The sequence below is a fragment of the Chlorocebus sabaeus genome, chromosome 21 (genome assembly GCF_047675955.1).
Source record: "Chlorocebus sabaeus isolate Y175 chromosome 21, mChlSab1.0.hap1, whole genome shotgun sequence".
Classification (NCBI taxonomy): domain Eukaryota; kingdom Metazoa; phylum Chordata; class Mammalia; order Primates; family Cercopithecidae; genus Chlorocebus; species Chlorocebus sabaeus.
The window spans coordinates 90,655,746-90,669,291 of record NC_132924.1 but is presented as its reverse complement, the minus strand read 5'-3'; the positions used below and the strand labels follow the sequence as shown (position 1 = coordinate 90,669,291).

The 13,546-nt window shown below is 37.7% G+C and overlaps 1 protein-coding gene across 4 annotated transcripts in view; it reads left to right on the top strand.

The window, feature by feature from the left end:
- The window catches only part of CTTNBP2 (cortactin binding protein 2), a 163,211-nt gene that overhangs the window by 60,774 nt on the left and 88,891 nt on the right, over positions 1-13,546 (top strand). For all 4 annotated transcript variants that reach the window (XM_007982696.3, XM_073009300.1, XM_073009301.1 and 1 more), the window contains exon 3: positions 770-994. In XM_007982696.3, coding sequence (XP_007980887.1) covers positions 770-994 — 225 coding nt within the window. The remainder of the gene's footprint in view (positions 1-769; positions 995-13,546) is intronic.

The window sequence follows — 13,546 nt, the reverse complement described above, 5'->3', positions numbered from 1 at the left end:
AAAAAAAACTTACAGGGGATTTTTTCTATGAGTGATTTAAGCTGATATTATCTTAAATATAAGTTCTGTCAATATAGAGATAATTTTATTTTGAACTTTTGCTAAAAATTATTTTAATTGTCAATATTTCTGATTTTACATTAAAATAGAAAAGACTAGGTAGAGTGTGGCGGCTCCCAGCACTTTGGGGAGGCCAAGGCTGGGGGATTACTTGAGCCCAGGAGTTTGAGACCAGCCTGGGCAACAAAGTGAGATCCCATCTTAATTAAAACATCAAAAAAATAGCTGGGTGTGGTGGCTGGCACATATAGTTCCAGCTATAAGACAGGCTGAGGCAGGAGGATTGCTTGAGCCCAGGAGATTGAGGCTGCAGTGAGCTGTGATTGTGCCACTGCGTTCCAGCCTGGATGACAGAGCAAGACCCTGTGGGGTTGGGGGGGCGGGGTGTGTGGAGGCGGGAGTAAAAAAAGACTGCTCCTTAAATTCTGATCCATGAGGAGTAGGACATCATGGGAAATAACTATATTTGCATAATTTGCAATATAAGATACAGTATTCTTAATGGAAGAAAATTTGAAAGCAGATGGAATGGCATTCCAGGCTAGTCGGAGACTGGGGGTCACATTTGCCTCCCACTCACCACTGACATCATAAGCCATTACTCATAGCAGTTGGGAATACCATTTGGAAGTGTAATCACAAAACCTTCTTATATCTTGTGGTGTATTTTCATTTCTTTCTTCAATACTTTTCTCTAACTTTGTTCCAGGCTCGCAGGAAGGAGGTATTTATCCAGGAACGGTATGGGAGATTTAATCTAAATGACCCGTTCCTGGCACTCCAGAGAGACTATGAAGCAGGTGCTGGTGACAAAGAGAAGAAGCCAGTGTGTACCAACCCCCTCTCCATCCTTGAAGCAGTCATGGCCCACTGCAAGAAAATGCAAGAAAGGATGTCCGCACAGCTGGCTGCTGCTGAGAGCAGACAAAAGAAGGTATTGAGACGTTCAAATGGTCATTTCCCCCACAACATGATGTTGAACGAGGAGATCATCTCCAAAGTTGTTGTTTGTTCTTCGGCATTATATTTTCAGACAGGACTGCAATAAGTACTTAGAAGTACAAGAGGCTGACAGATTCTTTAAGCCAATGTAACCTAATGTTTAAAATATAACTCAAAATAACACTAAACCATAAAGGAAGTATAACAGAAAAATTATGTTTCCGATAATGGTTACTTTGATACTTTCTTTAAAATCTCTCTATATATGTTTTTGGACTTCCTAGTGCCTTCTAGAAAACATGCTTAGCTGCTAGGTAGGTTAATCCAGTGATAAACCAGCACTCTTTGATCGTATGGTAACATCCCAGCTTATTGTATATAGCTTCTGTCTAAAATAGTTATTTGCAATTAGAAATTATTTTATTTTTCTTATTTTTGGTGGGGGAAAATGAAAATAACATGAAGAAAATGGAATGCACGTTTGCGTGGTATATCCAGTCTCAATGTGTCATCTTAAAGTCCTGGTTAGTGTCAGACTCACCTCTGGGATGTGATAGCTGTGTCAGCTGCAGACCTCAAGCCTCCTGGTCACATGTGTTTCATTTAAACCAACCTCCTCCTCCTCTCCCCCTGCCCCACCATCGCACACATATTCCTTTCACTTGAGTATCTGCTTCAAAGAGTACAAAGTTCAATAAAACTTATGATGATCAGCCATAAGGAAATAGAAATTTAAATTTTGCCCTTCCAATATGCTGCCAAGACTATCGATGCCTTTCATTAGAAAAGAGAGTGAGAAAGCTAGAAGCTCATGCTGTGTGGTTTGATTAAAATTAAAACCAATGTGTTCTCTCCACCATTATTATTAAAGCATAAATTAAAATGTTTCTTTTATTTGGCCTTTTCAGATAACTTCTAATATATGTAACACTAGTTGACGGTTAACCTGAATGCACTATACTTATAAATATTTATGATACATATTGTCATTTAATGTGTGTCTTTTCCCTGAAATTTTATCTTTACATTAACATATAAATGTCAGTGTTCTGGTGTAGGTGCTGCAAAAAAGGAAACATTTTTCTCAGTATGTTGCATGGTAGGAAACTAAAGCACTGAGTAAAATAAGAAAAATAGAAGGCTTTCCATAGATGTAAGGCAAAATCAGAGTTTTACTCTGGACTTTGCAAGCCCTCTACAAAACCCTGCAGACAACCACTAAGATATCTGGAGGTTTTCAAAACTCCCCACAAACCACATAAACAAGAGCCAGTGAATTTCAGCTGATGTCACTGAAACTCATTTGTATTTCTTGGATGGGATACATTTCAATTATGCCTGTAATGTGTCAAATGAGTTATTTCATAATAAATTATTCCTGCTGGACTTTATACTGCATTATAAAAAATTAAGAAAACATTTTGTTGTCATTGAATATATAAAAAATACTTTCCTAAATTTTACTTCTGTTCTGCCTTTAACAAAACTCATTTCTCTTTTAGAATTAAAAAAAAGAACACTTCTAGTTGGATCAAAGATTTTATTATCTAGCTGATTTTTTTTTTAAATCAACTTACATCCTGTTTGTTTCTGAATGACTGGGTCATTTCCAACCTGGCTGATAGTGAAAGGAAATTGTTTCTGTCCTATGGGTCCTGAGAGGCTAATATAAAACGAGCCAGTGGTGTGTCTCCCATGTATAATGGGAATACAGGAGTCCTTTATAGCCAAATTCATCGGCTGTGTAGTCTCAGTGAAGGGTTTCTCTGACAGGGAGTGCTACATTTTGTCCTTAAAAAATATTATATTTTAGTAGATTATAGTGTATGAGAAGAGTTACAATTTGTACTCTTACCCTGTGTCTTCACTTAAAAAGAAAATACCGTATCAGCTGATGAAAGCAGAAACACCAAAGTCATCTCTTTAACAACAAAATTACCTGTCACCTTTAGTCCTCTGAAAGCAAATATTTTAACCGAATGTCTTCAGTTCCCTCGCATATAGAGTAAATTGCAGCTTTCAACATCTAAAAGCCATAAGGAAAAAAATCCATTATTTTAAATGAGTTCAGTTCTTTAAATCACTGCCAGAGCAAATGTCTGGGAAAGCAAAGGCTCCATTATCTATGATTCAAGTATTTATTATCTGACACTGGGCATATCTCTTTGGTAATTCTAAGACACTTGGCCTGAGCGCTGCTCTGGTTTGCCTCTCAAGGCAGGAGGACAGGGTCCGTGCTCATTCATGCGTTGGCTCCTGCTGCGACTACGAATAGGCGGGTTAACTGTTTGGTAATTTGTGTGCCAGGGAAATTTGGGCAAGAGTCAATTTGGCAAATGGACTGAGCCTGTAAAGCCACTTTGAATAAGCTAATGAGTAATCATCATGGGGAACTTCGCCTCCGGTAATCCACTTCCCATTTTGAGCCAGTAACCCAGGATGGAATGATATTTGGAGGTTTTTTTTTTTTTTTTTTTTTTTTTTTTTTAAATCTTGTCTATCATCTTTTAATAGAATTTCCATTCTAATTTATTTGAACAGTAGGGAGGAAATCTATATATTTTCAGACATTTTCTTCACATTTAGGAAGTATAAATTCTAGCCCTGAAGTAGGAAAGACCTTTTAACTTGATCAGAACTTTGAATGTGTGTAGCCAAAATAATAACCTGGAAATTCAGAGAGGGAGCAATTCTTTTCACCAGTGCAAAAACTAAAAATAACTGTGTATATTAGATACAGCTCCTTCTACGTGTCAGCTCAATATAAATAGGTGAGTTGCATGGCAATAGATGCCTCAGACAGGGTTCTTAGTTTTGAGGAGGTGAAGCCAATATTCATTGAAAACGCAGAAAGGGCATTTGTTGCCTGGTTTACAGAAATAGTAGTTGGCTTACATCGTGGTTCAGCATGGCTAGCAAAGCCTAGAGGACTAGCTGTTCCCAGCCAGCATCACAGACAAGTACCCTCTGCAGAGCTAGTCTGCAGCAGGAGATGCGTCTGCTGATCTGATAGGAAATGGGTGCTGCAGCTTGCTTTTCACCCTGTTGATGCCAAACAGCACCGGTGCCCTCACTGCTCCAGATCCTGAGTGGTCCCTCCCCGGGTCCTTCTTTTTTATATCACTCATTTCCATTTGAAGCCTAAGACAGGTGTATGTCATTAGCCAAGCTTAGGCTACACAGAAGGCCAGGAAAGCAACTGTTGGACATATTTAGCTTCTATAGGGAAGAATCATAAAATAGAGAATTCTCCTAACATAGGAAGGAGTTTCCAGTGCTAGACAACTGAAGAAATGGAAATGGGTCAGAAAAGAACAAAATATTTGTTTTGTTCTCTTGATTTCATATGCCCATTTCTTCTTACAATTGTACTTTATTCTGCCATTTTTATTCTATGTTCTTCATTATATATTGCTTACTACATATATGAATGTATTTTCATTTTAAATTACTTTCTAGACTTTCATTCAGTAACAACATGGTAGAGAATCATATGTAATAAAATTTTCAGGAGAAGATTTAGGACATTTTGTACATGAATGATTATTTAGCTCATCCCTGAGTCTTTTTTTGTTGCATTGTTACATTACAAAATGCATCTTGATTCCCCAGGAGCATTGCAGAGCCATTATCAAGGGAGAGTTGGAGATTGAGGTCTGTGGTTCTGAGTAGAAATTTCAAGGAGAGAGCAGTTTGCCTGATCCATGTAAATAGAAATGAGCTAGCTGGGCATGGTGACTCAAGCCTGTAATCCCAGCACTTTGGGAGGTCCAGGTGGGCAGATCGTGAGGTCAGGAATTCAAGACCAGCCTGACCAACATGGTGAAACCCCGTCCTTACTGAAAATACAAAACTTAGTCGGGTGTAGTGGCGTGCGCCTGTACTCCCAGGTACTCAGGAGGCCAAGGGAAGAGAATCACTTGACCCCAAGAGGCAGAAGTCACAGTGAACCAAGATTGTGCCATTGCACTCCAGCCTGAGTGACAGAGTGAGACTCTGTCTCAAAAAAAAAAAAAGAAAGAAAAAGAAAAAAAAAAAAAGAGAGAAAGAAAGAAATGAGCCAAACCTCTGCTTCCAGGGCTTGCCTTCCCACTCTTGAAACTCTAGATTAAGAGGGAGGGGCAGATGAGAACTATATAGCCCAGATCACTGAATGTTAGTCACAGCCCCTTTGAAATTAAAAATGAAAGAAAAAAAAAAAGAAGAAAAGATCTCTTAATATATTTTGTTGTTAGGTATTTGTTTACCAGATTGAGCAGATGGGTTGGGGTGCCCAGAGAGAGAAGAGGACAGGGATGCAACGAGCCTTAAAAGATTTTGGGAGAGCAATAAAGAATACAGTTAAATGTCATAAGAGTATTTCGTGGTGTGGCAGATATGCACTCTGCTTTCTCAATTTATAAATGGCCGTAATTGCTTTCCTCTCAGTTTGCCACTTTGAATTAGAACTAATTGCCTTTACATTGCTGCTTTGGTCCCACCTACATAGTTTTCCCTTTCATTCTATAAAAACATGTGCTTGGTGCCTCTTCATTCATAGCTTCCAGTTTGGGTGCTATTCTTGGAGCAACCACCCACTTTCTCACTACCAGTGAAGCTGTGTTCATTCTTCTGAGCTCTTCCACACAATCCACTGCTTTTTGCAAAAGAGTTTGGTGATACTGCTCCATGCAAGTTTCCCTCAGCCCCTACTTGAAAGTGGTTCGAAGGAGATATAAATTCAACAATAACATAACAAAGTCACCTGGAACTCCATAATTTATGTATACTGTAGTTCCTTTTTAACTTAGTATGTGGTCCTGCAATCTGATCATCTCTTTAAAATTTGTGTAGTCCTACAATCAAGTAAGTGGAATGTATGGATTTTCACGTCCTTTGTAGTTTCTAGTGTGGTTCCTTGTACACAGGTTAGATATTTTCTCTTCAAAAGTTCTTTAAGACATTGCTTGTGATAATGTGTGAACAAATTAATACCAAGGTGACTCAAATTTGAACAAGTGCACATTCACTGCTGTTATACTGACCTGAACAATTCTTTAAAATATTTGTTCCTGGAAACTACTTTATTGATGATAGGAAAAAATATAGGAAAGAATCAATGACTCTTGATGGTGATAATGACAGGAGGTTTCAAAATTATACGATTAAATTCAGAGAGCTGAAGGGATTCCCCTGAGATGTAATGAGCCCACAGTGTATGCCATTCCCTATTAAATCAACTCATTTGATCCTGAGGATGTTGTTATTACATACAGTAAAGGCTATTATAATTGCATTTTAAGCATAAATAAGGTCACAGAGAACTTGAACAGCTGTGCCTATTGGCTTGAAGACAAGCAGTCTGCCTTCAGAGTGCACATACTTAACTGCTGTGCGAGGGCGACTTTCCTATAGCCACTCGGTGGTAGAACTCAGATCTCCTGCTTCTCAGGCTTCCTATATGTACTGTATTTCTTCCTTACTGCTAGAAAAGTTGAAAATCCTTAATACCTTGGATTCTTTGTGATTTTTATGTCATTCCCTCAAGCCACTTAAGATTGAGAGACACAGATATTAACACATTTATTCCCCCATAGCTCTACAATCAAGAGAATATCCCAAAGTTTAGAGGGAAAAAATGCCTATATGATATTCGATCAAAAGACCCGCTCTAAAACCCTTATCATTAAATGTATGATTGATCTAGTTCATGCTTCAAAAAGAGCTAAAAACATGAAGGTTGGGTATTCAAAAGACATTTGAAATGTATTAATAAAGATTGAAACAAGAACAGAGGCCACAGAAAAGATTTTGCTTGAAATGGATCATTTTTCTACATATTATGGAGAATGAACATGCAGGAAATTTTTTAAGTTCCAGGGCACATGTGCAAGACGTGCAGATTTGTCACATAGGTAAACATGTGCCATGGTGTTTGCTGCACCCATCAACCCATCACATAGGCATTAACCTCAGCCTGCATTAGCTATTCTTCCTGATGCGCTACTCCCACCCTGCCCCAACAGGCCCCAGTGTGTGTTGTGCCCCTTCCTGGGTCTATGTGTTGACATTGTTCAGCTCCCACTTATAAGTGAGAACATGCGGTGCTTGTTTTTCTGTTCCTGCATTAGTTTGCTGAGAATAATGGCTTCCAGCTCCATCCATGTCCCTGCAAAGGATGTGATCTTGTTCCTTTGTATGGCTGCATAGTATCCCGTGGTGTATATGTACCACATTTTCTTTATCTGGTCTATCACTGATGGGCATTTGGGTTGATTCCATGTCTTTGCTATTGTGAATAGTCATATATGAAATTTATAATAATGAGTTAGGACTTCTTAGTTTGATCACAGTTTGATCAGCTTTTGCATTTTTGATAGAAATACCATGTCTGTGATGTTTTGTTTTTCATAGTACATAAGATTCAAAAGGCATATGATCACCAGAAAAAAGATGTTTATTGTATACACTGGTGGCTTGAAATACTTACTGGCTCATAACATTTATTAAAATTGAAGCCAGGCTTGGCTGGGTGTAGTGGCTCAAACTTGTAATCCCAGCATTTTGGGAGACTGAGGCAGGTAGATCACTTGAGATCAGGAGTTCAAAGCCAGCCTAGCCAATGTGGTGAAACCCGGTCTCTACTAAAAATACAAAAATTAGCCAGGCATGGTCTCACATACCTGTAGTCCTAGCTACTCGGGAGGCTGAGGCCAAAGAATCTCTTGAAGCCAGGAGACGGAGGTTGCAGTAAGCTGAAATCACCCCACTACATTCCAGCCTGGGCAACAGAGCAAACCTCCATCAAATAAATAAATAAATAAATAAATAAATAAATAAATAAATAAATGCCAGGCTTTTGAACATCAAAAAGCAGTTATTCAAATATTAATCTACCATAGGAAATTATTAAAAATCATGTATCATGGTTTGATTACTGTTTTGGTTACTGTAGCCTTGTAGTATAGTTTGAAGTCAGGTAGCGTGATGCCTCCAGCTTTGTTCTTTTGGCTTAGGATTGTCTTGGCAATGCGGGGTCTTTTTTGGTTCCATGTGAACTTTAAAGCAGTTATTTCCAATTCTGTGAAGAAGATCATTGGTAGCTTAATGGAGATGGCATTGAATCTATAAATTACCTTGGGCAGTATGGCCATTTTCACAATATCGATTCTTCCTATCCATGAGCATGGTATGTTCTTCCATTTGTTTGTGTCCTCATTTATTTCACTGAGCAGTGGTTTGTAGTTCTCCTTCAAGAGGTCCTTTACATCCCTTGTAAGTTGGATTCCTAGGTATTTTATTCTCTTTGAAGCTATTGTTCATTCATGATTTGACTCTCTGTTTGTCTGTTACTGGTGTATTGGAATGCATGTGATTTTTGCACATTGATTTTGTATCCTGAGACTTTGCTGAAGTTGCTTATCAGCTTAAGGAGATTTTGGACTGAGACAATGGGGTTTTCTAAATATACAATCATGTCATCTGCAAACAGGGACAATTTGACTTCTTTTCCTAACTGAATACCCTTTATTTCTTTCTCTTGCCTGATTGCCCTAGCCAGAACTTCCAACACTATGTTGAATAGGAGTGGGGAGAGAGGGCATCCCTATCTCGTGCCGGTTTTCAAAGGGAATGCTTCCAGGTTTTGCCCATTCAGTATGATATTGGCTGTGGGTTTGTCATAAATAGCTCTTATTATTTTGAGATATGTTCCATCAATACCGAATTTATTGAGAGTTTTTAGCATGAAGGGCTGTTGAATTTTGTCAAAGGCCTTTTCTGCATCTATTGAGATAATCATGTGGTTTTTGTCTTTGGTTCTGTTTATATGCTGGATTACGTTTATTGATTTGCATATGTTGAACCAGCCTTGCATCCCAGGGATGAAGCCCACTTGATCATGGTGGATAAGCTTTTTGATGTGTTGTGGGTTTGGTTTGCCAGTATTTTATTGAGGATTTTTGCATCGATGTTCATCAGGCATATTGTTCTAAAATTCTCTTTAGTTGTTGTGTCTCTGCCAGGCTTTGGTATCAGGATGATGTTGGCCTCATAAAATGAGTTAGGGAGGATTCCCTCCTTTTTTATTGATTGGAATAGTTTCAGAAGGAATGGTACCAGCTCCTCCTTGTACCTACCTCTGGTAGAATTTGGCTGTGAATCCTTCTGGTCCTGGACTTTTTTTGGTTGGTAGGCTATTAATTATTGCCTCAATTTCAGAGACTGCTATTGGTCTATTCAGGGATTCAACTTCTTCCTGGTTTAATCTTGGGAGAGTGTAAGTGTCCAGGAATTTACCCATTTCTTCTAGGTTTTCTAGTTTATTTGCATAGAGGTGTATTATAGTATTCTCTGATGGAAGTTTGTATTTCTGTAGGGTCAGTGGTGATATCCCTTTTATCATTTTTTTATTGCGTCTATTTGATTCTTCTGTCTTTACTGCTTTATTAGTCTTGCTAGCGGTCTATCAGTTTGTTGATCTTTTCAAAAAACCAGCTCCTGGGTTCATTGATTTTTTGGAGGGTTTTTTGTGTCTCTATCTCCTTTAGTTCTGCTCTGATCTTAGTTATTTCTTGCCTTCTGCTAGCTTTTGAATGTGTTTGCTCTTGCTTCTCTAGTTCTTTTAATTGTGATGTTAGGGTGTCAATTTTAGATCTTTCCTGCTTTATCTTGTGAGCATTTAGTGCTATAAATTTCCCTCCACAATTTATAGAGGACACAGGGACAGTGCTTTAAATGTGTCCCAGAGATTCTGGTATGTTGTATCTTTGTTCTCATTGGTTTCAGAGAACATCTTTATTTCTGCCTTCATTTCGTTATGTATCCAGTAGTCATTCAGGAGCAGGTTGTTCAGTTTCCATATAGTTGAGCGGTTTTGATTGAGTTTCTTAGTCCTGAGTTCTAGTTTGATTGCACTGTGGTCTGAGAGACAGTTTGTTATAATTTCTGTTCTTGTACATTTGCTGAGGAGTGCTTTACTTCCAACTATGTGGTCAATTTTGGAATAAGTGTGATGTGGTGCTGAGAAGAATGTATATTCTGTTGATTTGGGGTGGAGAGTTCTGTAGATGTCTGTTAGGTCTGCTTGGTGCAGAGTTGAGTTCAATTCCTGGATATCCTTGTTAACTTTCTGTCCTGTTGATCTGTCTAATGTTGACAGTGGAGTGTTGAAGTCTCCCATTATTATTGTATGGGAGTCTAAGTCTCTTTGTAAGTCTCTAAGGACTTGCTTTTTGAATCTGGGTGCTCCTGTATTGGGTGCATATATATTTAGGATGGTTAGCTCTTCCTGATGAATTGATCCCTTTACCATTATGTAATGGCCTTCTTTGTCTCTTTTGATCTTTGATGGTTTAAAGTCTGTTTTATCAGAGACCAGGATTCCAACCCCTGCTTCTTTTTGTTTTCCATTTGCTTGGTAGATCTTCCTCCATCCCTTTATTTTGAGCCTATGTATGTCTCTGCATGTGAGATGGGTCTCCTGAATACAGCAAACTGATGGTCTTGACTCTTTATCCAGTTTGCCAGTCTGTGTCTTTTAATTGGAGCATTTAGTCCATTTACATTTAAGGTTAATATTGTTATGTGTGAATTTGATCCTGTCATTATGATATTAGCTGGTTATTTTGCTTGTTAGTTGATGCAATTTCTTCCTAGCATTGATGGTCTTTACATTTTGGCGTGTTTTTGCAATGGCTGGTACTGGTTGCTCCTTTCCATGTTTAGTGCTTCCTTCAGGATCTCTTGTAGGGCAGGCCTGGTGGTGACAAAATTTCACAGCATTTGCTTGTCTGTAAAGGATTTTATTTCTCCTTCACTTATGAAGCTTAGTTTGGCTGGATATGAAATTCTGTGTTTGAAATTCTTTTCTTTAAGAATGTTGAATATTGGCTTCCACTTGGTTCTGGGTTGTAGAGTTTCTGCCGAGAGATCCGCTGTTAGTCTGATGGGCTTCCCTTTGTGGGTAACCCAACTTTTCTCTCTGGCTGCCCTTAACATTTTTTCCTTCATTTCAACTTTGTTGAATCTGACAATTATGTGTCTTGGAGTTGCTCTTCTCGAGGAGTATCTTTGTGGTGTTCACTGTATTTCCTGAATTTGAGTGTTGGCCTACCTTAGTAGGTTGGGGAAGTTCTCCTTCCTCATATTCAAGTGATTACTATGTCTGTTTCTTATGTAATTGTAATTCCCTACTATTGTAGTACTGCTTACATTTTCCAAACTTTTTATTTTGATATAATTTGAACCTTACAGAAAAGTTGCAAGAATAGTACAATATCAGCATTCTTTACCCAGATTCACAGTTGTTTATATTTTATCTGATCTGCTTTATCATTTTTTCCTTCTCCTTTACACACATGCATGTGTGAGCACACACACACAGATTTTTTTCCAAGCCATTAGAGAATAAATTAAAGACATATGCTTTTTTATGCCTAAATATTTTGATGTATATCTCCTAAGAACAGGGACAATCTCTTACATAATCACCATACGGTTTTTTAAAATCAGGAAATGTATCATTGAGACAGCATTTTTTCTAATCCACATATTCATTTTCCCCCAGTTGTTCCAATAATGGTCCCTGTAACAATTATTTTCCCAATTCAAGACCAGGCATTGCATTTAATTGTTATTTCTCTTTAGTCTCTTTTAAGCTGTAACAGTTATTCAGTCTTTCTTTGCTTTTATTTACCTTGGTATTTCTGAAGAGCATGGGCTAGGTATTTTGTAAAACGTAATTCAAGTTTGTCTAATGTTTCCTGATGATTTTATTCAGCTTTTGCATGTTTTCCTCACTGTTTAGTTGTTATTATTCCTTTTATGTTAGTAACTAATTTGTGGAGAAATATGTTGATATTCTTTAAATATCTTATTCATTAAATGTTCACCTGCTAGTTTTAGAAGCCACTGATGATTTTCCAACCCCATTATTCCTTCTGCATTTTTTTATGTGGCATACTACTGTAAGGAAAAGCTTTTTCTTCTCCCCCGTTTACTTGTTTATTGCATCAGTGTGGAGTCATGGAGCCTATTTGGTGAGTTAGGATCTTACCATCACTATCTATCCCAGATTTGGCCACTGGGAGCCCTCTTAAGCTGGCTCCTTCTAGATATTCTCGTCATTTTTGAGCACTTGCAGCAAGATACTCCAGCTCATTTTGTGTTTTCTTTAACCCAATGCTTGGAATTAGCTATTTCTTCCAGGAGCACTACGTTTCCTATTTAATGAGAGATGGTGCACAGCAGCGAATCTGGAGCTAGGAAATTACATATATTTATCATGTTCATATGTACACAAAACATAGCTATATCTTGTCTGTCTCTCTATGTATCAAGCTGTCAGTATACTGACACTGACATTCCTGAATCTAATTCCAAGCCAGAGAGTATATGCCAGTCTTTTTTCTATTTATGACTCCTTTTTTCCACCAGTGAGAAATCCGATTTTCACTGTACTTCAGTATCTTTACTCATTTATTCAAGTGTGGAACATACAGAGTAGTTTCAGAAATACTTACTCATACTGCTGTATAAGGCCAAAATGAAAACCTGGAATTCAATATTTGTTTACAGATTCTTAAGGCAAAGTTTACAGGAAGTACAATTCACATATCTTAAGTTTAAAAATGAGTTTTGAAAATGCATGCATGTGTGTAATTTGTGCATCCCCCACCCCACCAACAAGATATGGAATATTTCCATCACCACATAAAGGTTCCTGGAGTACCTGCCCTATAAGTCTCTCCCCCAACTCAGGCAACTAGTGAGCACTATTCTGATTTTTTCTTCATGGATTAGTCTTACCTGTATTCAAATTTTAAGTAAACGATGACTATTATCTTTTTTTTTATTATTATTATACTTTAAGTTCTAGGGTACATGTGCATAACGTGCAGGTTTATTACATATATATACTTGTGCCATGTTGGCGTGCTGCACCCATCAACTCGTCAGCACCCATCAACTTGTCATTTACATCAGGTATAACTCCCAATGCAATCTTAGTAAGCCTTAAATTCAGGAGGTGTTAGTCTTCCAGCTTTGTTTTGCTCTATCAAAATTGATTTGGTTAGTCTAGATCCTTTGGGCTTCCCTACAAAAAAATTAAAGGCAGTTTGGTTTCTCCAAAAGTTTGCGGGGATAGAAATTTCATTTAATCTGTAGACTAATTTTGTGAGAACTGACATCTTATTAAAATGGAGTCTTCCAACCCGTGGTTGTAGTACATTTCTCCATTCATTTAGATCTTTAATTTATCTTAGCAGTATTTGGCTTCTATCAGTGTAGTGGTCTTAGTCATTTGTTGCTGTTACTCATATTTTTTGATACTATTGTAAATAGCATTATTTGTTTAAGAATTTCAAATGTTTGTTGTTAATGTGCAGATATTCAGTTGACTTTGTATGTTCACACTGTATTCTGTAATCTTGCTATATGACTTAAATAGTTCAAGCCAATATTTTGTATATTCATGATTTTCTAGGTTAAAAATATAAAACATAATGATCTGTAGAGAATATTTTACTTCTTCCTTTCCAAATTACTTGCCTGCCTGCCTGCC